The sequence below is a fragment of the Antechinus flavipes genome, chromosome 4 (genome assembly GCF_016432865.1).
Source record: "Antechinus flavipes isolate AdamAnt ecotype Samford, QLD, Australia chromosome 4, AdamAnt_v2, whole genome shotgun sequence".
Taxonomy (NCBI): Eukaryota; Metazoa; Chordata; class Mammalia; order Dasyuromorphia; family Dasyuridae; genus Antechinus; species Antechinus flavipes.
This window is the reverse complement of record NC_067401.1, coordinates 253,958,161-253,985,888: the sequence shown is the minus strand read 5'-3', so window position 1 is coordinate 253,985,888 and position 27,728 is coordinate 253,958,161. Positions and strand designations below refer to the sequence as shown.

General features: G+C 34.2%; 1 protein-coding gene across 1 annotated transcript in view; it reads left to right on the top strand.

Moving 5' to 3' along the window:
• The window catches only part of ME1 (malic enzyme 1), a 271,605-nt gene that overhangs the window by 108,389 nt on the left and 135,488 nt on the right, over window positions 1–27,728 (top strand). The window contains exons 4-5 of the mRNA XM_051997329.1: window positions 24,649–24,724; window positions 25,906–26,067. Coding sequence (XP_051853289.1) covers window positions 24,649–24,724; window positions 25,906–26,067 — 238 coding nt within the window. The remainder of the gene's footprint in view (window positions 1–24,648; window positions 24,725–25,905; window positions 26,068–27,728) is intronic.

Below are 27,728 nucleotides of genomic sequence, written 5' to 3'. Positions count from 1 at the left end.
GAGACATGAAGGAAAGAATCACTATGAAATTGAGGCATTAAAAAAATAAACGTACTTCCTAGACATGAAACTAAATGATCGAGAGTTACATTACAACTGTAAAATTTATTATTTTAAAATAAATTTATTAAATAAATACTAAATTAAAATTAAATAAAAGAAGCAGACTTCTGTTTGTAGCCTTGTGTTTCTTATGTCATAAAATCATCAATTTTTATTCAGTGCATTCTATTTTTTAGGGAGTCCATTACTTGGATAAGGTTTTGTATTTCCCTTAATGAACAATTTATTCTCTTTCCTCTAGAATTCTCATTTCATTTAAAATGCTTATTAATTTCTTGTTTAAATTTCTCCCAAGAATTTCTAATAGTCCTTGTGTCCGTGTCATACTTTTATCTGAGGGTGTGTCTATAGTTGTTGTGATAATCCCTTCTTTTTCTAGGTGTTTGTGCCGTGGACATCCCTGGATCATTAAAGTGTTTCTTTCATAAGTGTATTCTTTTTCAGATTTAGTTCCTGAAGAAGTACTTTTTATTATATCCAATTGATTGCTGCACTTTTATATGTGTTTGCGGATACCTGTTTGGATCAGTATTGTTTGGTGTTATGTTGTTGGTTGTCACTTTCACTGGTATCTGTCCACATGGTGCTGACAAGTTTCAGGCCTTCCTTGCATTCTTCAAGTACAGAGCACTTCTGGTCAATTTGCCATAAACTTTTAGAACCTCTAGCAGCTGTGAACTGATTAATGCTTTTTCAGTAGTTTTTCTTATCAAGCTCCATAGTAGTTCTGGGTTTAGAGTCATAGAGGTGTTTTTCCATCCTGGAAATTCTTTGTCCTTATGCTTCAAGTCTTCTTGTTCCCAGTGGGAAGGTGGATTGGGGTCTCAAAACCTCATGGGTTCCTGAACATCTTGGGGTTTCCTCTTTGGAGCACTTTCTTTCTGTTCTTGTCCCTGAGTCAGGGAATGTGGGGGAAGGTACAGAGCCAAATGGGTCTGATAGTTCTTTGAAGTTTCCTCAAAGGAGCATTTTAGTCTTCCTGTTCATTATCTTTGGACCACCTTGAGTCAGTTGTGAGATGCTTGCTACTGCAGTAGCCCTGGCTTCTCTGGCTGAATCCTTTCCTTAATGCCTGAAGGCTTCTGGATGTCTCCTTAATACAAACCTGGGATGAATGAAAATATTTAATATAGCTTCTTTTTGTATTTCTTAATCATTATTATATGTAGTATTCTTTTTTGGTCTTTACTGGAAGCACATATGCGTTAAATAACAACTAGTAATCTACTCCCATTTATTCCACTGTCTTGACAAGAAATGACCTAGTAGAGGTGGAATATAGAAGACCAGGAATTAAATCATACCTTTGATGCTTACTCTGTGACTTGGGGTAAGTCACATAGACTTGATATAGAATCATTAGTTTAATATCTGTATCTTTTGGGTTGATTTGAAAATTTGGACGGTTGGAAAATACAGCTTTATGGATTTTTTGTATACTTGTTTTGTATAACTATTTGAAAAAATTTTAACAGGAAGGTTGTGCTGTTACTTATCATAGGATCATAAGGTCTTAGATGTCATCTTATTTAACTCCCTCATTTTACAGATAAGAAAATGAAGATAGAGAAATTAAGTAACACAAGCACTGCCACACAAGTTTTAGGTAGCAGAGGCAGGATTCTTCTAATTCTAAATTCAGTTGTCTTTTTATTGTACTATGTTCCCTTTCACACTTTTTTAAAAAAAATTCCTTTTGATAGGGAGTTACTATTACTCTTCCTAAAGTGACATTCTTGGTAATAGCTTTCCAAAATATATTTTCACATTTTAGAGCTTTGTTTTATATTGTAGCTTTCATATATCAAGTAAATCTATGTTGTCCTATAGAGGCAGCATAGTATTGTACATAGAGCCCTGGACTTTAAATAAGGAAGATCTGAATCCAAGTATATCTCAGTTCTCTGCTAGCTTTGTAGCCCTGAGCAAGGCATTTAATCTTTAGGTGCCTCAGTCTTCCCATCTGTAAAATGAGAGAGTGTGATTTGCTGGCTTCTTAATTCTGTTCCCTGGTCCAAATCTGTGATCCTATGAGATCCTCTTGAGGAGAATTTTGCTATTATTAACAATGAAATTGAAATCACAAATCTTTGTTATCACAGCAGTAATATTTAAAAAATGAAAAGACATGCCCTTCTACAATTTCTATTAAAGATGTCAAACTGGCTGCCCTTGGGCCACAAGCAGCTAGAAGAACTCAGAAGTATAATTTGAACCAGATTAAAATGTAATTGGGAAAGTTTAACCAAATGAACAACATTGATATGTTGATTGTGGTTTTCAAAATCAGTATATACCTAGGAGGGATCTATTTCTATTTGAGTATGATACCACTGATTTACATATTTCATCTTAAACTCAGTAAAAATTTATTTCTTGGATTCACTTTATAATGGTCGAACTTTTATTGTGTAGTTAATTCAGTTGTATTAATGTAATGAATGCCTCCTGTTTATGGCACAGTTTCAGATTTTTTTTTTTAATGTTTCACTTAATTTTTCACTTACAGTAACATTCATATTAAAAGAAAGGCTTACTATAACTTAATAAATGAACTTTTTATTGCTTTGAAACAGAAAGTTGAATGTTTCATCAATCAATTCCAGGGAAAAATCAGACATAAGTGTTTCTCCAAACTTAAGACCACTTCCAAGAAATTTTTGTGCCATGAATGGACTATAATATATTAAGAAAGCAGAAAACAAAAAATAGAACTAAAAGAAAAAAATAAATGGCAAAATTATTTTTTAAAAAGTGAGGACTATATCCTTTGAACATTAACATTGTGATAGAGCTGTTATAGAAATGAAACACTGATAATGCTACTATTTATCTGACATAATTGTTGAGATAAATTTTTAAAAATACTGATGAGAAACATTTAAGAATGTGCACAAATGTATGTGTAAGATTTAATGAAACTTTGGAAAAGTCAATTTTTTTATTGCTATAACCTGAACTTTTTGCACTTTCCCAGGGAAGATGGGAACAGTCTTGTAAAACTCAGCTTAATGGTGGTCTCTTCTCAAAAGAATTTGCTTGGACTCCTCTTTTGGCAAGAGATCAAGTTTCTCCATGTGTCTTTTTGTTTTTCTGCTAATTTGTGAAGAGGAAAAGTTATTAGCTTTGCAGGCAACTGCTATAAATTGTAGCTTTCCCTTTTAAGGCAAAATATTCTCATACCTGCAGTTCTCAGCAAATGCATTTAGCTGTCTTTTTTTCCTACCACTTGAGTGGGACATAAAACTATGAGACAACATAATTTTTCAGTTAATGTTTAATCATTTAGTTTTGGAAAGAGAATACGATTTTTACCAACAGAAGGAAGAGCAGTTTAAAAGTGCTGCTACTCTGCTGTATTTGTTTTCCTCTATCACTATTCAGTTGCCTTTCATAGCTTCCTTCTTCCTGTTCCCCCACTGGTTCAAATACTTGGGCACTTTCCTTCTCTCTCAGCATTGTCTCTATTGTTGATCTTTTCCAATCATAGTAACTTTAATTTGCATTTCTTTGCAGCTGAAACTTATCGAAAATTTAGATATTCATATCCACCTGGGCCCTAGAGTTCTAGCTTCAAATTCCCCAAACCAGTTAGACAACTCCACTAGAAAGTTTTGCTGATAGCCAAAACTCAGCAAATCTACAACCAAACCTTTTTGGGTTTGATCACTCTATTATTCTTCTGAGTTCCTCGGGATTATTTAATTAATCCATTCATCAGTCATTTAAAAGCATCAGTTAAGCACCTATTAGGAGATATTGTACCAAGTTCTAGGGATGTACATGATATAAATAAAATGATGATATCTGTTCTTTGGGAGCTTATTTCATGGAGAAAAGAACAAGTACTATATATGTGCTTTATATATATATATATATATATATATCAACAAATAATATTTGTATATATCCTCTTTAAATTTATGATATATATTTTCCCAGGAAAGACTAGAGAGCTAGATAGAAAGCAAAAGAGACAGGGAGAGGGAAGGAGGGGGCAGGGAAAGAAAAAAACAGAGATAGAGGGACATGGTGATCTATTAGAGAAGATAAGAGGAAATAGGAATAAGTGTATATAAATGTAGAGGATTGGCCTTAGGAAGAAAGAAGGCTGTTTCTTTGAAATGAGTCATCTAAACAGTGGCCAAATGTGATAAATTCTTATATTGCAGTACTTTACATATATCTATGATTTCATTGGTGTTAAGTGTTCTCTCTACTAGTTTAGAGTGAACTTGAGATAATAAACAATTGAACCAAAATTCAGGAAAAGTGATTATTTTGAGATAGTAGAAGGGCTGCCATTAGAAAGCAAGATTAAAGTTTTTCTCCTACTTTCCCCCAGAGTAGAAGTAAAAGTAATTGCTAGAAGATGCAAAAAGACAGATTTAGGCTTTATATGAGCCTAAGTAACAAGTAATAGGTCCAAAAGTACCTTGGAATCTGTGGCATTCTTTCTCCCCTTGTAATGCTGGAGAAACTGAGGCAGGAGAGAGATTAGAGAGTTTTTAATATTTTTATTAATAGGAGAGTAAGATTGACTGGACAGGACTCTCGTCTCAAATTATCCAGTCAGAAAGAGATAAAGATATACTGGGACCAAGGAATCCATGTTGGTCCCAGGACTGGAGGAGACTGTCATCCCAAAGAATCCAGCATACAGCCACCAGCATCCAGCTGCCAGCCTCCAGCAATGAATGGAGGAACCCCAACTTCTTAAATATGTTTTCTCTAAACAAAGGAAGGGGTAAGAAGCGAGGGAAAACCTCAGAAAACCCAGAGACAGGATGTCTGAATACAAAGAAGTAAAGATACCAATATCTTGGAATATTTTAGAGGGATATTGTAAATCCTTGAGGACACAAAAGAGTCAGGAGGCCTACTCTCTTGTTTATCTTGCTAATTTATAACCTTTGAACAAATAGTCCCCAGTCTTACTGGGTCAGAGGGGGATTTACAACTAAAGAGATTGAGACAGAACAGTTAAGGAAACTGAGACAAGGGAACTCGTACAGGGAAACTGAGTCAGTATAGTTAAAGAGAACTATGGCATAACACCCTAAGAGTCTTCAAATAAAGGCTTTCTTCTATAAACATCTGAGAAATTAAAATTAAAAATCTACAATTGTGGTAAAATCCATAATACATTATTTATATTATACTTAATTTAGTTGGAAAATAGAGGAACTATTTTATATGCAAACAGTCAAAAAGTATGGTATATTTCATTAGGAAAGGAATTTTTATAATGATGGCATACTTTATTTTCATTTAGTTGGAAGGGAATTCCTTCCATTATCTTGCCAAAATGATCATGGATTAACTTCAGGGGCAAAAAACTTACTGACAACAATTCCTTAAAGAGAAGTTTTTTTGCTTTATTTTGAAATACATCATTTCCATCCTTTTTTATCCATCATTTATTGACAGTGTATTCTAATAGCATTTTTTTTGAAACTAGGAGTAATTGTTCTTCCAATATAATACTTAAAGCATTCTGGGCAAAAAATAAAGATTGTTCACAGAGAGTAGCAATATTTTGTATTTAAAATAAAATCATGACTGACTGTAACTATTCTTCATCATCTTCTTCATCGTCTTTAACACCAATGGAGAACAGTAATTTACTGAGTATTTACTTTATGTCAGATACTGTGCAAACTACTGATGATACACAAAAAGGTAGAAACATGATGATCTTTGCCATCACCATATCTCTGTGTCATATCAGCATTACAAAAATTATATTAATATTCTTTTACAGAATAGAAATTATACATTCCTCACACTTAAATGTTTTTGACTTCACTTAATTTATTTAGTGCAGGATTTATGTTATACAGCAGGTAGGTTTTTGATAATGATGACCTGTTATTATACTGATTCCCCAGGTCCAGTTAAACACATCAAAGCAAAGTATAAACTTCCATGGATAGAGATAGCATATTCTGTCCTATTTCTGTTCTTTTACACTTTCTTCAGATGTGTTTTCTTTGTTCCCTAATTCTTAATGTCTGTTTTGTACTTCTTGGTATTTTAATTTGGGAGAAGATAAGTAAGATTAATTGTTCCCATTGCTTGATCTTTGTTTTATAGGCCTTAGTCCTTTAATTAGTCTTTTAAGAATTAGAATTAATTAGGGAGCAAATAGTCCCTTACTATATAGTCTAGACCTCTGTGGCCTTATCAGAAAATCACATTCTGGTCAGGGGTGGGAAGGTCCTGAGGGGATTAAATATGTCCTTAAGAAAATGATTTTGCAAGTGTATTTTGTCTAACAAATGTACATAATTTTTTTTTTCCTGAGAAGAGGAGAGATACAGTTCCCAAAAAGAGGTTGGTTATACTAAATAATTGTAGAACTTTTCTTTTCTTTTTTCTTTTCTTGGCTGAGTCAATTGGAGTTAAGTGACTTGCCCAGGGTCACACAGCTAGGAACTGTTAAGTGTCTGAGGTCAGATTTGAACTCAGGTCCTCCAGACTTCAGAGTTGGTGTTCTATTCACTATGCCACCTAGCTACCCCTCATTATTTTTTTTTAACCTTTTTTATTATAGCTTTTTATTTACAAGATATTTGCATGGGTAATTTTTTAGCATTGACAATTGCAAAACCTTTTGTTCCAACTTTTCCCTTCCTTCTCCTCACCCCCTCCCCCAGATGACAGGTTGACCGATACATGTTAAATATGTTAAAGTATACATGTCTATACAGTTATGTTGCTGTACAAAAAGAATCGGACTCTGAAATAGTGTACAATTAGCCTGTGAAGGAAATCAAAAATGCAGGCGGACAAAAAGAGAGGGATTGGGAATTGTATGTAGTGGTTCATAGTCATCTTCCAGAGTTCTTTCTCTGGGTATAGCTAGTTCAGTTCATTATTGCTCTATTGGAACTGATTTGGTTCATCTCATTGTTGAAGATGGCCATGTCCATCAGAATACATCCTCATAAAATATCATTGTTGAAGTATATAATGATCTTCTGGTCCTGCTCATTTCACTCAGCATCAATTCATGTAAGTCTCTCCAGGCCTTTCTGAAATCATCCTGCTGATCATTTCTTACAGAACAATAATATTCCATAATATTTATATACCACAATTTATCCAGCCATTCTCCAATTGATGGGCATCCACTCTATTTCCAGTTTCTGGTCACTACAAAGAGGGTTGCCACAAACATTTTCACACATACAGGTCCTTTTCCCCTCTTGAAGATCTCTTTGGGGTATAAGCCCAGTAGTAACACTGCTGGATCAAAAGGCACAGTTTGATAACTTTTTGAGCATAATTCCAGATTGTTCTCCAGAATGGCTGGATGTATTCACAATTCCACCAACAATGTATCAGTGTCCCAGTTTTCCCACATCCCCTCCAACATTCTGCATTATATTTCCTTGTCATTCTTACAGGTGTGTAGTGGTATCTCAGAGTTGTCTTAATTTGCATTTTCTGATTAATAATGACTTGGAGCATCTTTTCATATGCCTAGAAATAGTTTCCATTTCTTTGTCTGATAATTGTCTGTTCATATCCTTTGACCATTTATCAATTGGAGAATGGCTTGATTTCTCATAAATTAGAGTCAATTCTCTATATATTTTGGAAATGAGGTCTTTATCAGAATCTTTGACTGTAAAAATGTTTTCCCATTTATTGCTTCCCTTCTAATCTTGTCTGCATTAGTTTTGTTTCTCATTATTTTTTTAAAAGCTTTTTATATTCAAAAATACTACTCCATTCTACCCTTCAATTTAATAAAGCTCTGTTGTGGATGATTTTAGACAGGTCTGGAGAAACTTGAACTGATGCTAAGTGAAGTGAGAACTAGGAGAACATTGTACACAGCAACAGCAAGATTATATGATGATCAATTCTGCTGATGTGGCTTTTCAGGAGCTAGGCGATTCAGGCTAGTTCCCATAGTCTTATGATGGAGAGAACTGTCTGCATCCAGACTGTAGGGACTGAATATGAACCACAACAAAGTATTTTCACTCTTTTTGTTGTTTGCTTGCATTTTGTTTTCTTTCTCATTTTTTTTCCTTTTTGATCTGATTTTTCTTGTGCAGCGTGATAATTGTAGAAATATATATAGAAGAATTACACATGTTTAACACATATTGGATTACTTGCTGTCTAAGGGAGAGAAAAAATCCAAAACACAAGGTTTTACAAGGGTGAATGTTGAAAATTATCTATGCATATGTTTTGAAAATAAAAGCTTTAAAAAAAAATAATGAGGGGCAGCTAGGTGGCACAGTGAATAGAGCACCAGCCCGAAGTCAGGAGGACCTGCAATGGATACTTCAAATTGGATATCTCAGAGACAGCTCAGATTCAGTATATTTAAAACAAAACTCCTTATTTTTTTTCACCAAACCTTCCCCCCCATTTAAACTTTTCTATTACTATTGAAAGCATACCCATCCCCATCTAGATAATGAATCTTTGTATGCTAGATTCTCACTTTTATTAATCTCATATATTCAATTTACTAGCAAAACTTAGGTTTTCTATTTTCACATCATCTTTTGTATAGGTCCCTCTTTTCTCAGCCTCCTCCCTAATATGTAAACTTTCATCATCTTGTGGACTATTGTAAGTTTCTAATTGGTCTCCCTGCCTCGAATTTCTCTCCACTTTGATTAGTTTTTCACTTAGCTATGAGAAGGGTATTATCCTAAATGGGTCCCAAATCTTGTTTGTACCTTCACAATGTCTCTAGTACATGTTCCCTTCTCTTTGTTCCCACAAAGACAAAACTGATGAATAATTTGGAACTGAAGGACTCTGTAGAAATACTCAACTAGACCACTGTAGTAGCCTTCTGATTGCTCTCCTTACCTCAAGTCTTTATCTTCTCCATCCTCCACTTACTTCCAAAGTGATTTTCTAAAGCTTAAGATTTTTAATAAATTACCTCAATATTTAGTAAACTGAAGTGATACTCTTTTAAGATTGAATATGAACTTTTCTTTGTGGCATGTAAAACTCTTTACAAACTTGTCTTTTCCTAGTTTTCAAGTCTTTCACATATTTACATTTACTCTCTTCCAAAGAGGGGAGCAAATTTTCGAAAGAGAATTCTTTGATTCAGCAACAATGGCCAAGTTACTGTTCCTTACAATACAACAAATCTTTTTGTTTCTGTGCTTTTGCTATGTTTATTTCCCATGCCTGAAATACCCTCCATCCTCATCTCTGTCTAATAGTTTTACTTCAAGACAACTAAAAATCTTACCTTCTGTGGAAAGATTTTTCAACAGCTAATACCTTCATTCTGACTATATTGGTATACTATATGTACATAGTTTATTGACTCTGCATTAAAATGTGAGTTCTTTGAATTCAGGAAGTTTTCCCACCTCCATCTTTATATCCCTAGTGCTTATTTTAAGTGTTAATATAGTCAATGTTAGGACTGCTTGCCATCTGGGAGAGGAGGTGGAAGGAGAAAGGGGAAAAATCGGAACAGAAGTGAGTGCAAGGGATAATGTTGTAAAAAATTACCCTGGCATGGGTTCTGTCAATAAAAAGTTATTAAAAAAAAAAAAAAAAGCAATTATCATGGGGGCAATTAGGTGGCACAGTGGATAGAGCACTAGCCCTGAAATCAGGAGGACCTGAGTTCAAATGTGGCCTCAGATACTTAATATTTCCTAGTTGTGTGACCCTGGGCAAGTAATCCCAATTGCCTCAGGAAAAAAAAAAGCATTTATTATATATATTAAAAGTATTTAGTTGACTGTCTCAGAGATTTGTTATGTTATTGATGTATATATTCCCTTCCAAAATGTAGATCAACTCTTATTTACTTAAGTATGTAACATTCCTGAGTTGTAGAAGAGACTAAAAAGAGAATTTTCAAATAGTTAGGTAGAACTTCAGATAATAGACTTGTAATTTATTGGTACTTACATATTACAATTTTGTCTAGATTGCATTGTACTGGCATAGACTGAAATTCTTGGAATTCTTTTATGCCACAAGGAGGAGGACTTGAGTATAAGATGATTATGGATATATTCTCTTACTTTTCTTTTAATGAAATAAATCCTTTTAAAATTGCACTGTACTGGCATGGATTGAAATTCTTAGAATTCTTTTATGCCATAATGAAGAGGACTTGAATGTAAGATGATTATGGATATGCTGTCTTACTTTTCTCTTAATGTAATGAAAAATACTTTCTTACTAAGAAATTGAGATTTGGAAAATGTTAAGTCTCAAAAAATTAATATTATATGTAAACTATAGGAGACCAAAAAGACTCTCTTGATACCTAAAATTTGCATGTTAAATTAAATATTTAAGTTAAGAAATAGATGCAATGTGAAGAATTAAAATATATCTTGCAGTTATAAATTTTTGAGAACATACTCATGAAGTTAAAAGTGATGGGAAAATTTCAACCAGGGTTTTAAAGAAAATGAACATTTTAAAATTATTTCAGTCAGTTAGATAAGTACATAGAATAAGATTGGTTTCTTTTTTTCTTTCCTCTTTTTTTTTTTTTTTTTTGGCTTGGCTTGGCTTGGCTTGCTTTTCTTATCAACTGAAAACTTCAGAAATAGACAAAAACCATGTTCATTCACATCCCATTCATTTAAGAATGTCATCAATAAATATCTTTTTGGCTTAAATTTTCCATGTTATGACAAGATATACATTTATGTCTGAGAATTAATGTCTCATAACCAGTTTAACGCCAGAAAACATTAGTCATTCTTGTGCTGAAATACTTTTGAATATTTCATTGGGTTCCAAGTTCTGGTGTCTTTCCAGAAATAGCTACAAATAATTCTTGAGATAAGTCTTGGCCTTGGTCTTTAGTCTCAGAAAGACTCTCACAAAATAAGCATTTTTACCATAAATGACTCTGGGATTAACTGAATAGAATGTATGTAGTCAAATGATTCTACCATTGAAGTTCAATCTGTTAGGGGGTTAAGGAGCTATATAACAAAGCCCGTATCTTTAAAAAGTTTACACTTGTTAGAAAAGTTAAGAATAATATTAATGAAACAGTGAACAAACCATACTAGAGAACATCTTCAATTCAGTTAATTAAGGACTTTCTATGTGCAAGAGGCCCTGTCAGGACCTGGGTTTACAAAGGTGAAAAAACTTAGGCTTCTCCCTCAGAAAAATCGTAATCTTTCAAAATGGATGAAACATTTAAAAATAACAAAAGTTTAAGTATTAAGGGCAATAAGAATTTAGTAGAAATCACTTATGCTTGAGACTAATAAGAAAAGTTTCATAAAGAATATAAAATTGCTGGAACTTTTAAGAAAAGTATTTTAACAAATGGAGCTGTAGAAAGTTCCCAAAAGAAGAACATAGTATGGTTTCATGCCTGCATAAACGTAGGAAAAAGCAGGATAAGAATGGAGAATAGTCTGGACCATATATTGAATGAATAGAGAGAATTGTGAACACGGCTCTTCTGGGTCTTAAAATCAGTAAAATGAAAGACTAGCATTTTATTTGATGTTTGTGATCCATCAAACACCTCCAAATTAGAAATTATCCAGTCAGAGATAAAGCAGTTTCACCTGTCTCTATACTGTAGAACACCAAGAACCCAAACAAGATAAAAATTCTGTGGACTAAAGTTTAACTATACTCACTACGAATCTCCTTCCCCTGTACACATCATGCTTCTGGCAGTGAAGATGTATGTACACGGTGACTCATGGGCTTGCAAGAGATTGTAGATCCAGTGGTGCAGAGAGCGCTAGTCTAAAAAGTAGAAATTTGCTCAGCCCCTGATAATGCAGTGGCAATATTGTATGCTGCAACAGAGCTCTGCCTACGTGGAAAATCAGAGGAAGAAGACAGTACACACGTCTGGGTTTATAATAGAGCTGAACTCTACATCCTGCCCTTTCTCATGTACTCCCATTGCCACAAAGAGATCTAAATTCCACAAGTCAGAGGTTTGCTCAAGGGTGCAGTAGCAATGTAGCAGAACGGAGGGAATGCAGCAGAACATACATAAGGATGGCTGTGTGGAGTTCTACTAAGGCTGAGCAAAAGAACTGGGAATCCAGCTGAAGCAAATTGTGTCCCCCTAATGACATTTGGGGCAAAAGTCACAGCACAACTATGGTCATGGACTGAATTATTTGGATGGGAGAAGCCGAGGTATTTTGCGATCCAACCATAAGGGAAACGCTATCAGAGAGGAAGGACTCAGAAAGAGAGCAATAAGGGTAAATAAGGGAACAGGGGAGGGGAGGGAAGGGAAGAAAAGGGAAGACTGAAATGACCAAAGATCTCAGGAAGAAAAAACAAACTCAGAGACTTTGAATGTAAGCAAATAACCAACAGGGAAGATATTAGTACCAGAAAAAACCTTCAGATCTTGTAAACAAGTTTAGACATCTATGAATAATAAAGCAAAGCAGAGGAACATGATACGAAAATGAATGAGGTCAAGGTTAGAGGATGGAAGTATATTTGCTGTTCTTGAATTCTTAAAAGAGATTAAGAATCATTAGAGCAGAATTTTTTATTTTCACAGTAGAAATAATTAGGATAGAAAAAGAACTTGTTGAAACCAAGGTGGCATATCTCACCAGACAAACAAACAAACAACAACAAAAAGGTATTTGATTGGGAATGTAAATATAAGAAAGTAAAGGACAAAAAGCAGGAAAGTAAAAGGGAAAAAGACAAACAAAAAGCAATAACATTAAAGAAAACATGTTCTGCATGAGACAATATAAAGGTTAAAGATCTCTCAGAAAAAACATGATATAAGAAGCATACAAGAAAATTGCACAGAATTATACACAGGATAAAAAAAAGCATTAATCAACAGAACCCATTAGTCATTATAGGTTAGGAGGAGCACCCTGAGACTGCAACCATGTTATGGTTGCATAACATGTATACAATGTATACATGCATAAGATATGTAATTGACTCTGCCCATTCCCTCACCTCACAAATCCCAAATATTTCAAATCCTGTCCATTTGACCTCTACTATACATACACCTCCTATGCCTCTCTTTCAGACCTTCATTACTTATTCACTGACTAGTATAACAGCTCTCCACAACAGGTGTTCCTCCTTCTAGGCTGTTCCCTATACAATTTATCCTTCCTATTTCTGACTAAGTGATCTCCCTAAATTAACAAGTCTAATCATTTTACTCCCCTACTCAGAAACTTTTGAATTACTCTTTGCTGTCTATGGCATGAAACAACACTTCATACTGTTTCTCTCCCATCCAAACTGACCTTTTCACATCTCCAATCTCCTTTTCCAGCCTTATTTCTTTCTAAAAATGTTTCAAATACTTCTAATGAAGAAATGTCTTTTTTCATATATGGTTAGGCTCAGATAATACAGAATAGATGACCTTCAGCTAAATCATGAGCTTCTTGTTCTTTGGAAACATTTTATTCCATTTCCTCCAGCATTTTCTGATGGATACAAAAGAGTTTTACTCCCTTTACATTTCTATTCCCTCTAAAATTGAAGGTGTTTCTTCTGATTCTTGTGGAATTTGTTGTATCTCAATGGAATTTTTTAATTTAACTATTATGCATCTTAAATTTTGCAGTCTTTACCCCTCAGGTAATTTATTAGTTCTTTTGATTACTACAATGTTTTCTGCATGCAGAAGTTCTGGGGAGTTTTCTTGTATTACTTCTTGCATTATAGTGTTCTGATTTTTTGTTATGTTCTTCTGGGATACTGACAGCAACAGGCTACTCCAGTGTAAATTTCCTTTATCATTAAGATCTATTTGAGCCTGTTGACAGAGAGGCTTTTAAAAAGTCTATACAGATTTATGCTTCATTTTACATGTACATCAATGTCATTTTAATTCCATGAAAAGCTAACAAAAGACCAATTATTGTTGTCCTTTTGAAATTGTTGATAATACATCATTCTGAATATCAGTTCATGAGAACCATTTTTCATTATTATCCAGAATCCCAGAGTATGCATTAATTAATAGGTTACTTTTAGAGTTTTCTTTTCATTGACAGAAGATGGGTAAAACTTGTATAATTTTAGATATAGTTCTTTCTGAACATTAAAGAATGGTGGCAGTAGTATATGAGCTCTTTCAATTAATCATTAAATACAATATGTACCAAAAAACTACTCTCATTAAGAAAATAATTTTTTTAGTCTTTATATTAAAGGAAATTTCAATAGACTTTTTTCAAACACTTCTTGACCGATTATTAAGCCCAAATGGGTACCTAGAGAAATTGAATTCACATGTTATTTGAGTGTTGCATGTAAATGAATCATTCTTTTGTTTATTTTGAAAAAGACATTTGAAGACTTCTCTTTTTTTTTCCTGTGTTTCTAAAAACATTAATTAAGGGAGGCCTCCTTTTTTCTTGCACTACAATGGAACATATTAACATCTATTGTTTAACCCACAACTCTGACTAAAAAATAAAACAAAACAAAAACCTTTACCAAAGCACAGGGGTTTGTTTGCTCATCAACCAGATATTTTCTCCATGTCTGGTTTGTTAAATCAGCAAATGACTGCCACTTTTGGAAAGATCTTATGTTAAAAATTTTCGACAAGCAACTGAAAGTTGAAAGTATATTTTGAGATCATCTTTCCTCCTATTGAAAAAAAAAATCAAAAAACAAAAGCCTGTCATTGAAATTTAGAGAATTCTTTATAACAAAAGAAGTCAGTTTGAATGAGAGAGAAACAAAAGCCCCCAACCTTCAAATGGAAGTTTTGCAAAGGAGATTGCTTATCATTTCAGTTACTTCTAGTAATCATCTTCAAATTATGAAAGAAATAAATTATAAATTATACTGTAAGTTAACACTATTTGTAGTATTTTATCCTTTTCCATTTTCCATATGTCATTTAATGAGTGAATTTAAATAATTTGCCCAACATCCATTTAGCAAAACTGACAAGAAAACTTAAATATCCTAGTTGTAGATATAAAGGAAATTCACAGAATCCTAGAATTGGAAAGAAAAAGAATACAGAAGTCATGTAATCTAATGCATATTTGAAGAGGAATTATTTTTATAACATCTCTCATAAATAGTAGTCCTGTCATTTAAAAGTAGTGGGAAATCTGAGGTAGCTTAAATATTTTTGGAAAGATTTAAGTGTAACAAAGGGATTGGGGGTGGGGGTTGGATTCTGGAAAGATGGCCTAACAGTTTGGTTAATTTCAAGCTCTCAATTTCCTCCATAAATACAACAAATTTGCATGTCAGGGTAAACATAAACTGGTAAAAAAAATCTAGAAGACTTGGGGCAGAACTGGGGTCTTTCTGATATAACCTGAGAAGATCTGAAAAAAGACCCCAGGTTAGGGCTTAACCTGTCTGAATCTCAAACATCTCCACAGAGGACCCTTGGGGCTAGCTGGGTGAAGCCTCTTCAGGAATCACAAAGTCATTTTCCCTCCTAGGGTTTGAGTCCAGGAAGATGAAATGAACTTGGGTTGATTGGGAACACCAGGCGCCCAGCTGTGCTACTACTGAGACAACCTCGGGGAGAAGGAACCAGCACCCTTGAGTGCAAAGGGAGTGGGGCAGGGACTTTGCTAACAGCTAGAGGCACTTGCAGGAGGATGGAGCTCTTGGTTTGGGGTTCCTGATCAGAGGAGAGAGCTGAAGGGAAGCTTGAGGCACCATCCCCCCACCCCACAATTAGAGGTGCTTACACTAAGTAGCTCTTATTATTTTCAAAAAAGGTGAATGGCCAAAGAAGAAAGAACCCCATCATTGTTATGGGAATGGGAAAGACTGGGGTTCATCTCCGGAGGAAGACACTTTAAAAAAAAAAAAAAAGCTTCTACCCTAAAGAGTACCATGAAATGGCTGCCCACCAAGAGAGAATTCATAGAAGTCAAGAAAGAGTTTAAAAACCAAATAAGAGACATTGAGGAAAAAAACAAAAATGTAACGTTCTCACCAAAATGTAATGTTCTCTTATTGGATTTTCTTGGGGTCTCTGGAAGCAGCCTTTGTTTCAGTAAATCACCAGAAGTACAGTCAGGTGTTAAAGTCCAAATCCTTTATTGTCTCCTTCAAAGTCTCCTTTCCTGGGGCCGGTTTAGCTTTCTTAGAGGCCTATCTGTCTCCTTGGTTCCAAGAGCTTGAGTTCCTGCCTTCTTCTCTGCCCTCTAAATCTCTCCAAATAAATGCTGGCTAAGGTTCCTAGCTTATATATGCTCTACACTGAATATAAACCAATCATTATATCACTAGGAAATCATTATTTGTTCTAGTATTAAATCAGTGCTAAACTAGATTTAGCCATTGTCTCCTCAATTCCACTTAGTACCTTGTTTCAAGTTCTGGCCCATAACACAAAAAAACAAAAACCGTCAAAGAAAACAAGATTTTTTTTTAAAAAACCAACTAGAAAAGGAGGTACAGAGAAATAAAGATGAAAATAATTATTTGAAAATTATAATTGGACCAAGGGAAACCAATGAAGCTATAAGAGACTAAGAAATAACAAAACAGATTTTAAAGAATGAGAAAATAGAACAGAATGTAAAACATCAGAAAAACAACAGATCTAGAGAACAGATCAAGAAGAAAAAATATAAGAATAATTGGACTGGCAGAAAGTTGTGACCAAAAAGAGAACTTTGACACAATAACGCAGGAAATAATCCAAGAAAATTGTCCTGGAGTGACAAACATGAGGGGAAAGTAGAAATAGAAAAAATCCATCTGTCACCACCTCAAACAGATCCTTTGTGTAAAACACACAAGAATATTGTTGCCAAATTTTGAAACCTCCCAGATCAAAGAGAAAATTTTGCAAGAAACAGGAAAAAAGAAAACAATTCAGATACGCTGGAGCTACAGTTAGAATTATACAAGATTTAGCAGCAGCTACAATAAAAGACTGCATTTCTCAGAATCTTGTCTACCGACAGTCAAAAAAAAAAAAAAAAAAAGAATTAGATCTGTGGCCAAAAATATATCCAGCAAAATTGTCTATAATTTGAATGAGGAAAAAAATGGACATTCAGTGAACTTGGAGATTTTCAGAAGTTTCTATCAACCAAACCTGAACAGAAAATTTAAAATGTCTCAAAGATCAGTTTAAGCAATTCAACATGGACAAATTGTTTTTTTCACATGGGAAATGTAAACTATATGTTTAAGATTCACATCAACAATGATGTAGCTCAAAAGAAAGATTGGCAGAGTTAAGGTAAAAATAGTAGACGTTATACGAATGATGTGCAGTGGAAGAATAAACATAGAGACATTAGAAGGGGAAAGAAGGCTCATAGTTTTGAAAACCTACTCACATCAGGAGTAGGCTCAGTAGCCAACACTACATATACAAATGACTATAGCACCCTCCAAATTTCAGGGATAGGAACAATGTTTCTGTGTGTGTGTCTGTGTGTGTCTGTGGTGAGGGAGATAAGGGGAAAAAAAGAATAAAGTAAATAAGGTGTGTGCAGAATACCAAAGAACAATTTACAAGGAAGTAAAGAAAAAATTGTAATTTCTTCCACTAATATACTTTCTTGATCTGGTAATTTGTTATAAACTGTGAACTCTCTCTAATGTTCTACTGGACAAATGACAATGTTCTTTGTTGTTTTGCTTTACTTTGTTTTATATTCCTTTTCTATTTTTTCTTTTTTCTTATTCTGTTTTTTTAAATAAAATAAATTTTTAAAAAAGAAACAGACTAGATGGCACATTGGACAGAACACCAGAACTGGAGCCTGGAATACCTGAAATCAAATACAGTCTCAGTCATTTACTATGTGACCCTGGTCGAATCATTTAACATCTGTTTGCTTCACTTTTTTCATCTATAAAATGGGGATAATAATAGTACTTACTTCCCAGAATTGTTATGAGGATCAAATGAGATTATAATTTAAAAATGTACAGTGCCTGATAGAAAGTAAATACCATCATTATTATCATTATATGTAACTGAAATCTTTCTCTCCATCTTCCAGTTTCTGGTCATTATTCTTTTCTTTGGAGTCTCTTTTACATAACAATCCATCCCTGGATCTCAGTTTTCTCATTTATAAGATGAGAAGGTTTCAATTAGATAATCTCTCAGGTCTTTTCCTCATCTAAGTCTTAGGCACCAGACTTAGAAATACATTTAAATAATTTTCTGAGTTTCCTTATGTCTGTTTAAAAGCCTTGGCTTTCTTCAAAGACTCATTCCAGATGAGATTAGCCCACCTTCTCCCTGACACTTTCCTCATTCCATTTATTTAGTCTGATGTATGACTTTTAATTTGATATCTTTTATTTTTATATGATTTTCATTTCTCTAATCCTTTTGCCCTTCAGCCAGCCATTCCTTGTAACCAGTATTTCAAAAAGAAAAAATATTAGTTTTGCAAAATCAACCTATGCATCAATGTCTGACAGAATTTGTAATAGTTTACATTTACATGGGAACCATGGTACCTAAACATAAATTTAGAGAGTAAAGTTTTTTTCTTCTCTCCATTTATATTGTTTTAATTATATAGTATTGTTTTCTGATTTGTTACTTCTCTCTTCTCTCATGCTTCTCTGAATTCTTTGTGTTTTTATTTCTCAACATATGGTTATATTTTGTTCATGTAGCTCTTCCTCAGACAGTAAATACTGTTTACAGTTTTTCTTACCACACAAAATAAAAATGTTCTAGTATTGTATTTGCTTTCTGACTGATCTCCTTGGGACATTTATTGAGCATTGAGATGTTTAGATTAGCATCATTTGTTGATTCCAATTCCACAGAATATTAGTATCCTTTTTTCCAGTAGCCCTTCTAGGATTGACTGTTCTACTCTTCAATCATTTTAGTCAATTTTGCTGGTTAACAGATGGAATTTTAGAATTATTTTAGTTTTCTTTTCTCTTATTATAATCTTTATATTATATATAATTATAACTCTGTTGTTTTGCTTTATTTTGTTTTGTATTCCTTTTCTATTTTTTCTTTTTTCTTATTCTGTTTTTTTCAAATAAAATAAAATTTTAAAATAAAGAAACAGACTAGATGGCACATTGGACAGAACACTAGAACTGGAGCCAGGAATACCTGAATTCAAATACAGTCTCAGACATTTACTCAGACATTATAATTATTATTATTCTTTCTCATGGTGTTTAGTGAATTTCTGTTTCTCTTTTGAAAATGAATGGTTCATATCTTTTGCTTACTTGGCCACTGGGGGAATAACCATGACTTTCAAAGACCATAAAGTGGCTTCCACAAAACTGTATTGTGATGCTTTGTGGTGTAATACCATATTTTATTTAAAAGGGAGAGATTTACTGGGACCACATGGATCCATGGTTTGGTCCCAGGGCTGAATAAGACTCTTGTCTCCAAGAATCTAGCCAACAATGTGAGTTCTCAATGATATATATATATATATATGTGTGTGTGTGGCTCAGACACGGGGTAGACTGAGGCAGGGATGGAGTCAGGGTGCTGAGAGCAGAAACGGGACTCTGACAGGGTGGGGTGAGGCACAGGAGATAGGATGACATAATGCGGGGGGAGGCACCTCGGAGATGGGGAAAAACATCTTGTTAAGACAGTATCTGATATTCTAACAGCTTGGGATGGGGAGAGGCATTCTGATATTCTAAAATATAAGATCTTTTATCCTTTTCAAATGCTCTGATTAAGAGGGAGGAATGGTTTTGCAAGATTGAGCAGAAAATTAAAAACTGAGGTAAAACAATTAGGGAAACCGAGGCAGGACTGAGGATAACTAGGGAAACTGAGTCAGGACAATAAAAGAGAATAGTGGCATAATATTCCATACTCTTTCTCTTCTGAATATTCAAATCATTAAATTATCTTCCTCTAGAAGGTCTTAGTCACCATAATTTTGAACAACCCTATGTGAAGCAAATAAACCAAATTAAAACTAGAAACATGCAAGGACTTATGGCAAGGACCAGTTTCTCCCTGATAATCCCAGAATTATTAGCATCAAACAGCATTTCTCATTAGGGAGACACACAGGCCTCCCTGTTCAGGCCCACTGCAGTTGGGGAGCATCTCAGCCAGAGAATCCAGTCTGAGATGGACAGTTCACTGTGAGTTAGGTCTGTGGTCATTTGTGCATTTAACTCAGTCTCTGCTTATACAGGGAGTAGCAGTGCTCAAGACAGTCCTGCTTCCATCCTAAGAAGGGCACCCCAAGTCTGTCAGGAGCTGCAAAGGGGGGAAAAAGTGGAGTCTGGAGTAGTTCCATCTGTCCCCTCCCGATAGAACAGGAGCTGCTACTAGGAAACAGATTTCTGAGCAGAGTGTCAGAGTATATACACAGTTAGATCTAAGCAGACAAACCTTGAACTTTTAGAGGCTTGGTGCCAAACTGCAAGGTCCTTTGAGAATGCTGAAATACTAATTAAGGAACTGGGGTAATAGGAGTGGAGAAACAGATCAGCGAGATTGCCAGTCCCAAGACAGATGTCTGATTTCTGGTTGTTTCTAAAAAATAATCCCCAAAATTGAATCTTCCAGGGTAATTCCAACAGAATAAGGGATTTCAAAGTTAATACATAACCAGCAAATCATAGTGGAGTAAATTTTAAGCAAGGAGTAAAAATGAAAAGGACTGTTTAAATAATTTTCAACTCAATCTGGACTAATGAGATAGGGGGTGGGGCAGAAGTGCCTAAGAAAAATACATCCCATGCATTTCCCCAATTTCCTGACCAGTTTCTTCCTCCCTTTTTTTTTTTCTCATGGAAAGGAATTATCAAATGACCATTCCACATATAAATCCCAAGAGTGAATCAAAATTTCTAGACATAACAGACTAGTACAGTAAATTTCCTAAAAATCCCTCGAACATACAGCATTAGTTACACAGTTTTAACAAAGCCATCCCAAATTTTAAACATAGTAATACATGACCCAATCAGGCCTAAATTCCCCCATATTAGTCCATCCTGGGTAAGAGATGAAGCCTTATTCAAAACTACTTCAGGCTAGGCACTGGCAGGAGACTCTCAGTCCATGCAGAGGATACATGTGGTGTGGCCTGTCATGCTGGCAATCATAGCTAATCTAGATCCCAAAAGTAAGGCAATACTTGTAATTTGACCAAAATTTAGGACAAAAAACACAAATCTAGCAAGTAAAGGTTTGAACAGACTATACAAAATGTGAAGAGGCCAGTATGAATTGGCCAGCAGCTTAATAGGTTTTCTTCACAGGACAGGCAAACGGCTGAGCTATAGTCCCAATAGATAAAACGGCAGTTAAGCTTTTTCCTTTCATTAGTTAGAAACCTTAAAAAAAACAAACAAAAAAAAAACCTTGAATATCCAGATGCAATATCGGATAACAGATGATCAGACTAAATACTTATTTGCTCAAGTATTTAGGATATAAGGATTACATATAACTAGGTGGGAAATAGCAAGGTATGATATAATTGAATTGCATTCACAGTTTCCATTGACCAATGCTCTGATCATAGAAATCAGTCACAGGAGGAAAAAAATACAGAGACACAATTATAACATGACATAAGCAGTTAAAACTTAACTTTCAGCAAAATAGGATGAAATAGCTTTAATTCATTTTTACTCCAGTTAATTGTCCCACTAACTTTTTAAAACTTCCCAAATAGCATTAACTACAAGCCCAAGAAAGTTTACTCCCAACAACAAATCCCATTAACCAAAGTTTCAGATAAATCCTGAACAGATACTTAGCATAACCTTATATTTATAACAGTAAGAATTTGTCTCAGTAAGTTCACTTCTTTCATATCTAAGTAGACAGTTTCATAAGTGAACATTATATATACAAATCATTTTGCTTTTAAAACACCCAATAAATAAATATTCCAAATTACATATTGTCCATAATAAACATTTTTAAAAGGACAAAAAAATAATAATTCTTTTCAGAAGCTCTTTAAATGACCTCAGGATGATCCAATACAATCAATTAAAACTTAGATAGAATATCCTATACAGAATATCTTAATATCACATAAAAGAATCCAAGAGGTTCTTAAAACTATTAAACTTAGAAATACCATAATCTCATATTGATCACAAGTTATCTTTCATATGTAACAGAAACATTTTCAAAAGGACAGGGAAAAACTATTATTTTCAGAAGCCCTTTAAATGGTGGGCATAACCTCAGGATACAATTAATCAAACTTATACCGAATACCCAATTCCACATAAAAGAATCTAAAAGATTCTTAAAAAACATCTTTTAAACAGTAGAAGCAATTAATAGCTACAGTTTGTCTAAAAAAAAAAAAGTCACCATCTTAATGGGCGGGGGGAGAAGAGGATTAGATTGTCCATTTCCACTTGGTCACCCTTCCCCCATTCTACCATGCTTCCTGACCCCAACTTCTCAACAGCTAACTTTTTTAGGGTGCCATATCCCCCAGGATCCAATCTGCCAGCTAAAGACAGGCCCCAACCTCACGAGGTATCACATTTCCCCTGGGAAATGGCAAATTCACTAGGGATTTGTGCCTTTTTATTCCTTATTTCTGGAAAGCCATTTTCTTCTCTCTTCCTCCTTCTCTCACACCGTCTCTTCCTGTCCCATCTCTGTGTTTTTCCTCCCTAATGCCTACTTGCTCAAACCTTCTCTGACATATTTTAAACACTCCCAAACCAATAACCCTTCTAACTAAATGCTCCATTTAAAGTATTAATTGCTTTTGCCAATCAATCTTTCTTGTCCCTTTAAATCACTCTTTTTTAATAAACTTTAAACTTTAAGATTTGCAAATAACTTTGAACTAGATTTCATAAAACTTATAAATATACCCAACAGAACATAGTTTACAAATTACTCAGTCCTTCTCGAAAGTAACATACCATCTAAGTAGGGAGATACAAACCTCACCTCCCAAGGTAAGCTACTGACATTTTGTTTTAACAACCTATATTTTAACTTAAAATCTAATCAAATACAGCTTTAAATTCCCAATAATATAAAACTGCTTTTCCTATCATATTTCAAATAATGAATTTCACTAAACATCATAGTGTCTCCCCTTCCCCTCACCCTACGTGGCCATCATTCCCAGTGGACTTTGCCTAAGCTCCAACTTTGGCCAGAGTTGGAACCTTCAGAAAAGTCAGACCCTTCTTTTCCTAATTAGAGGCACATGACCCCTTTCAGGCAAGTTAACAGAACTTCTTTAACAAGCTATTGTTTTTTTTAAGATCTTACACTTAAAGATAACTAAATCTAGCTCTGCAATTGCCCAAAAGAATACTCAGAACACATCTAGCATGCAAAGGCATATTTCCCACAATTTCCCACAATTTCCTAAAATTCCTAATCAAATGTTTTCTCCAGCCTCAGTTTCAGTCAGATAAGGTTTTATTGCCCTTTACTTTAGTAGGCTCTGAAAACCTGTTTCAAAGAAAAAACCATCAGCCAGTTTAAAAATACTTACAAATTGATAAGATGGTATCTGATATTCTGATAGCTTGGGATAGGGAGAGACATTCTGATATTCTGAAACATAAGATCTTTTATCCTTATCAAATATTCTGATTAAGAGGGAGGGGTGGTTTTGCAGGATTGAGCAGAACAATTAGAAATCGAGGCAGGACAATTTAGGGAGAGTGAGTCAGAATAATTAGGAAAACTGAGTCAGGACAATAAAAGAGAACTGTGGCATAACATTGATGGCCTGGAAGTGAACTCTGAGTTTTCAAAGGCATTGCCAGTAGAGTATTAGCTCTGGCAGTTTCAAATATGTTGGAAAGGCTTTGAATATGATTCCTGTAATTTATTGTGTCTGCTTTCTAAGGATTAATTTATCTAAGTATAGAAATGTTAATCACCATTAAGTTAACCCATTGGTAAAGACTTCTTTTTCTTTCTTTTTCCTTTTCCTCTTCTTTCTCCTCCTCCTTTTTCTCCTCTTCCTCCTCCTCCTCTTTTGAGTTTCACGCTCTATCCAGTGTCATATTGAATTTTTCAAGCTATACTTTTTAACTAATTTTTTCATGTTTACATGGTCACTGCTTCATTGTTAGTCAAGCAAGGAAATGTACTTCACACATGCTAACAAATGCTTGTATTTGTAAAAAAAAAAAAAATACATGATTATATGAATGTTCCTTTGATTATTGCAGGTTTAGCCATTGAAAAACTTTGTTGCACAATTACTTAAATGTAATGGATCAAACTCCTAGAGATAATATGATTTTATACAGTAAATCAAATTCCTTATCTGGTTTAAATTGTTAAGAAATATCTCTACACTAATGACTTAATATAGAAATGTCCTTCATTCCTTAAAGAAAAGTTAGGTGTATGGAGTATAAACTCTTGTAGTTCTTACTATTAAGATATAATACATATTTGCTTTCTTAGAACCAGATTAGTTTGGTCAGAAGTTTGGGTACTAAGTTATGATTTTTTGTTCCTTTGCTTATAGTAATCCACATCAGTCAAGGGGAATCCAAACATAGAAGCATGATTGAATGCTTGATGTATAATAGAAATATATATTGTTTTACTGAAATGTAATTTATACTCTCATTTTTTTTTCAATTTATTTGAAAACTCCTCTCTCTTGTTTGTTTTTTTAACAGAGGTCTCTTCATCAGTATCCATGACCGAGGTCATATTGCTACATTGCTAAAGTCGTGGCCTGAAGATACTGTCAAGGTAGGATATTGTTTTTCCTGTAGTATTTGTTATTTTCTCTGTAAAATTTAATGAAATATCTTCCCTCCCTCCCTCCTTTTCTCCTTTTCTCCCTTCTTCCCTTCCTGTTGCTTTATCCACTGTACCACCTAGTTATCCCTAAATTTATCTTTTCTTTATGAATTTTGTCTTAATCTACATTTACTTTATTTATGAATAACTGCCCATATGATGTTATTTTAGCAGGATAAGAAAAGTCCACCTTCAAGGCAAGTTTTGATGAGTCTCCCTTATTGGTTCAACCTCTTCATAATGTGGCACCATTCTTTCTTTCTAATCTTATTTCACATTACTCTCTTTCATTTTACCATGTTCTAGGCCAGGGGTCCTCAAACTATGGCCCACAAAGGCCCACAAAACAGTTTTTGTTTTTACTATAGTCCGGCCCTCCAACAGTCTAAGGGACAGTGAACTGGCCCCCTATTTAAAAAGTTTGAGGACCCCTGTGGCAAACTGAGGACTTTTATTCTTCTCCAGATTCTACATTCTACCTTTTACCTCTCTGTACTTGCATAGGCTATGCCCTACAACTAGGATAGATTCACTCACAGCTTACTTGGGTCTCTTAGAATCTCTAGTTTCATTCAGTAGTCACTCCACATGTCACTTCCTAATGGCCTTCCTGCTCCTCCTCTTCCTTCTCCTCCTGCTTTTTTGAGTTTCCCTCTTTATCCAGTGTCACATTGAATCTTTCAAGGTACACTTTATAACCATGTTTACATGGCCACTACTTCATTGTTGGTCAAGCACAGCAATGAACTTCACACATGGTAACAGATGTTTGTATTTGTAAAAAACAAAACAAAACAAAGCATGATTGTATGAATGTTCCTTTGGTTATCACAGGTTTAGCCATTGAAAAACTTCATTGCATAATTACTTAAATGTAATAAATCAAACTTCTAGAGATAATATAATTTTATACAGTAAATCAAATTCCTTACCTGGTTTAAATTGTTAAGATATTTCTTAACAATTTAAACCAGGTAAGGAATTTGATTTGAATTTAATTGAACTGAATTCGGACTATTATTTTAAAGGCCTTCCTTGTCATCAGAGATCCTTTACATGTACATTCATTATGATATGTATTAGACTTTCCAAATAGTTATCTATAGCAATAGGTTTCTTTTTCTCTCTAGGCTATTGTGGTAACTGATGGAGAACGGATCCTTGGTTTGGGTGATCTTGGCTGCAATGGAATGGGCATTCCTGTTGGCAAACTGGCATTGTATACTGCCTGTGGAGGGATGAATCCTCAAGAGTGTCTGCCTGTTACCCTTGACGTGGGAACTGAGAATGAGGTAAATGATTTCTTAAGGCCCAATACATTTAAACAATTAAATTGATTCTTTTCCACATCCCTGGAATTTAATCCTTTGGTTTATTTTTTCTTCTAATCTCTCCACTCAAGGGTTAACCTTTTCTACACTTCCTTAGTACTTTGCTTTCTGATGAATATTTTGTACTCTCTCTTAATAAGTAGATTTTGTTCTGTGACAGCATAGATTAGAAATATTTCTGTTTACAAATATGTGGATCATCCCTAGAAGCTGTAATGTTAAGAATTTGGTCCAGTACAAATTGTTCTTGTATTAACATGTTTTTCAAATGACTTGGAGTGTGCTCTTTTATCAGTTTTAGGATCTTTGAGTAAAAAAGTAGATTTCCTACTTTTCCATTCACTCTTTTTCCAGCTGATAGCTAGAGCATGAAAATTAAAGGGAAAAATCTCCATAATGGTTATGAGAAATAATGGTCAAATAGGAGTAAAATCCTAAGGCATTTATTTTATAATTAAAAGCTAAATCCAATATAAATAGTCGTCATATAAGGTCTTACTCTCAAGTTGAGATCATTCAGTGTTTATAGTTACTTTTGTTACCTTCTTATCAGTAAATTCTCACATCATTCAAGGATTTGCCTTTTAGTTATACTAATACCTTGTTTGTCTTTGTCCTTATTATGTATTTTTTCCATGCTAGTTTTGATTCTTGAACAACTGAAATCAAAATCTGTTCCTTGTTACCTAGATAAGAGTTTCTTAAACGTTTTCTACTTGGATCTCTTTTTACCTGAGAAATTTTATGTGACCCCATCTGAAATCTGAGTCAAGGTCCTTCTGGCACTATTTCTGCATATGTGTGGTAAAAGTGTGCATGTTGTTTGTTCAGACCCAAAGCTTTAGTGAAGTCTCACAATGAAACATGAACAGGTGCTGCCATAAACACTTTAGATTCATTGTGCATTTGATTTTGAATTGATTTTTGGTTGTTGGATTTGGAAACCTTTTACTATTACCAATTTCTCACTACCCCCACATTCAGTAACATGACCCTATGTTCGGTCAAAACTCACAGTTTAAAAACCTTTAACTTAGATTGTATATTTTTTATCCATATAAGTATCTGTTTTTGTAAAGCCATATTGAATCCATTTATCAGGTGGGAATCTTGTAAAAAGTTCTTCTTACAAAATCTTTGAAAGCAATTTCCTTAAAAATTCTTATTTGCTGCACCATCAGATTTTTAAGTAGAAATAAATATTTTAAATTTAAAGGAACTTTAGAGTTCATCTAGCTTAACAACCTCACAATATGCATGAGGAAACTTAAAATCAGAGAAGTCAGTTGATTTGTCAAGGGTCACACAGATAATAGCTTACAGAGCCAAAATTCAAATTCAGGTCCTCCATACTATAAATTTAATCCTCTTTCTTTACTCTGTTATCCTAAATATGCTTATCCTAAATAAATGTTTTCAGAAATTTTGAAGATCTCTTTAAAAAGTTATTGCTATTCTTGCCTGGTTTAAAATATTCCACATTAGTAGAAAATATACTGAAAACAATACTTAGAAATCAAGAAATCTATGTGGCATCTTAAAATATAATTTATGAGAGATGAGGTTCACTGACTATCTCCTCCTCCTTTCCCTTACCCCTCCAAAAACTAGAAGGCTCCTCT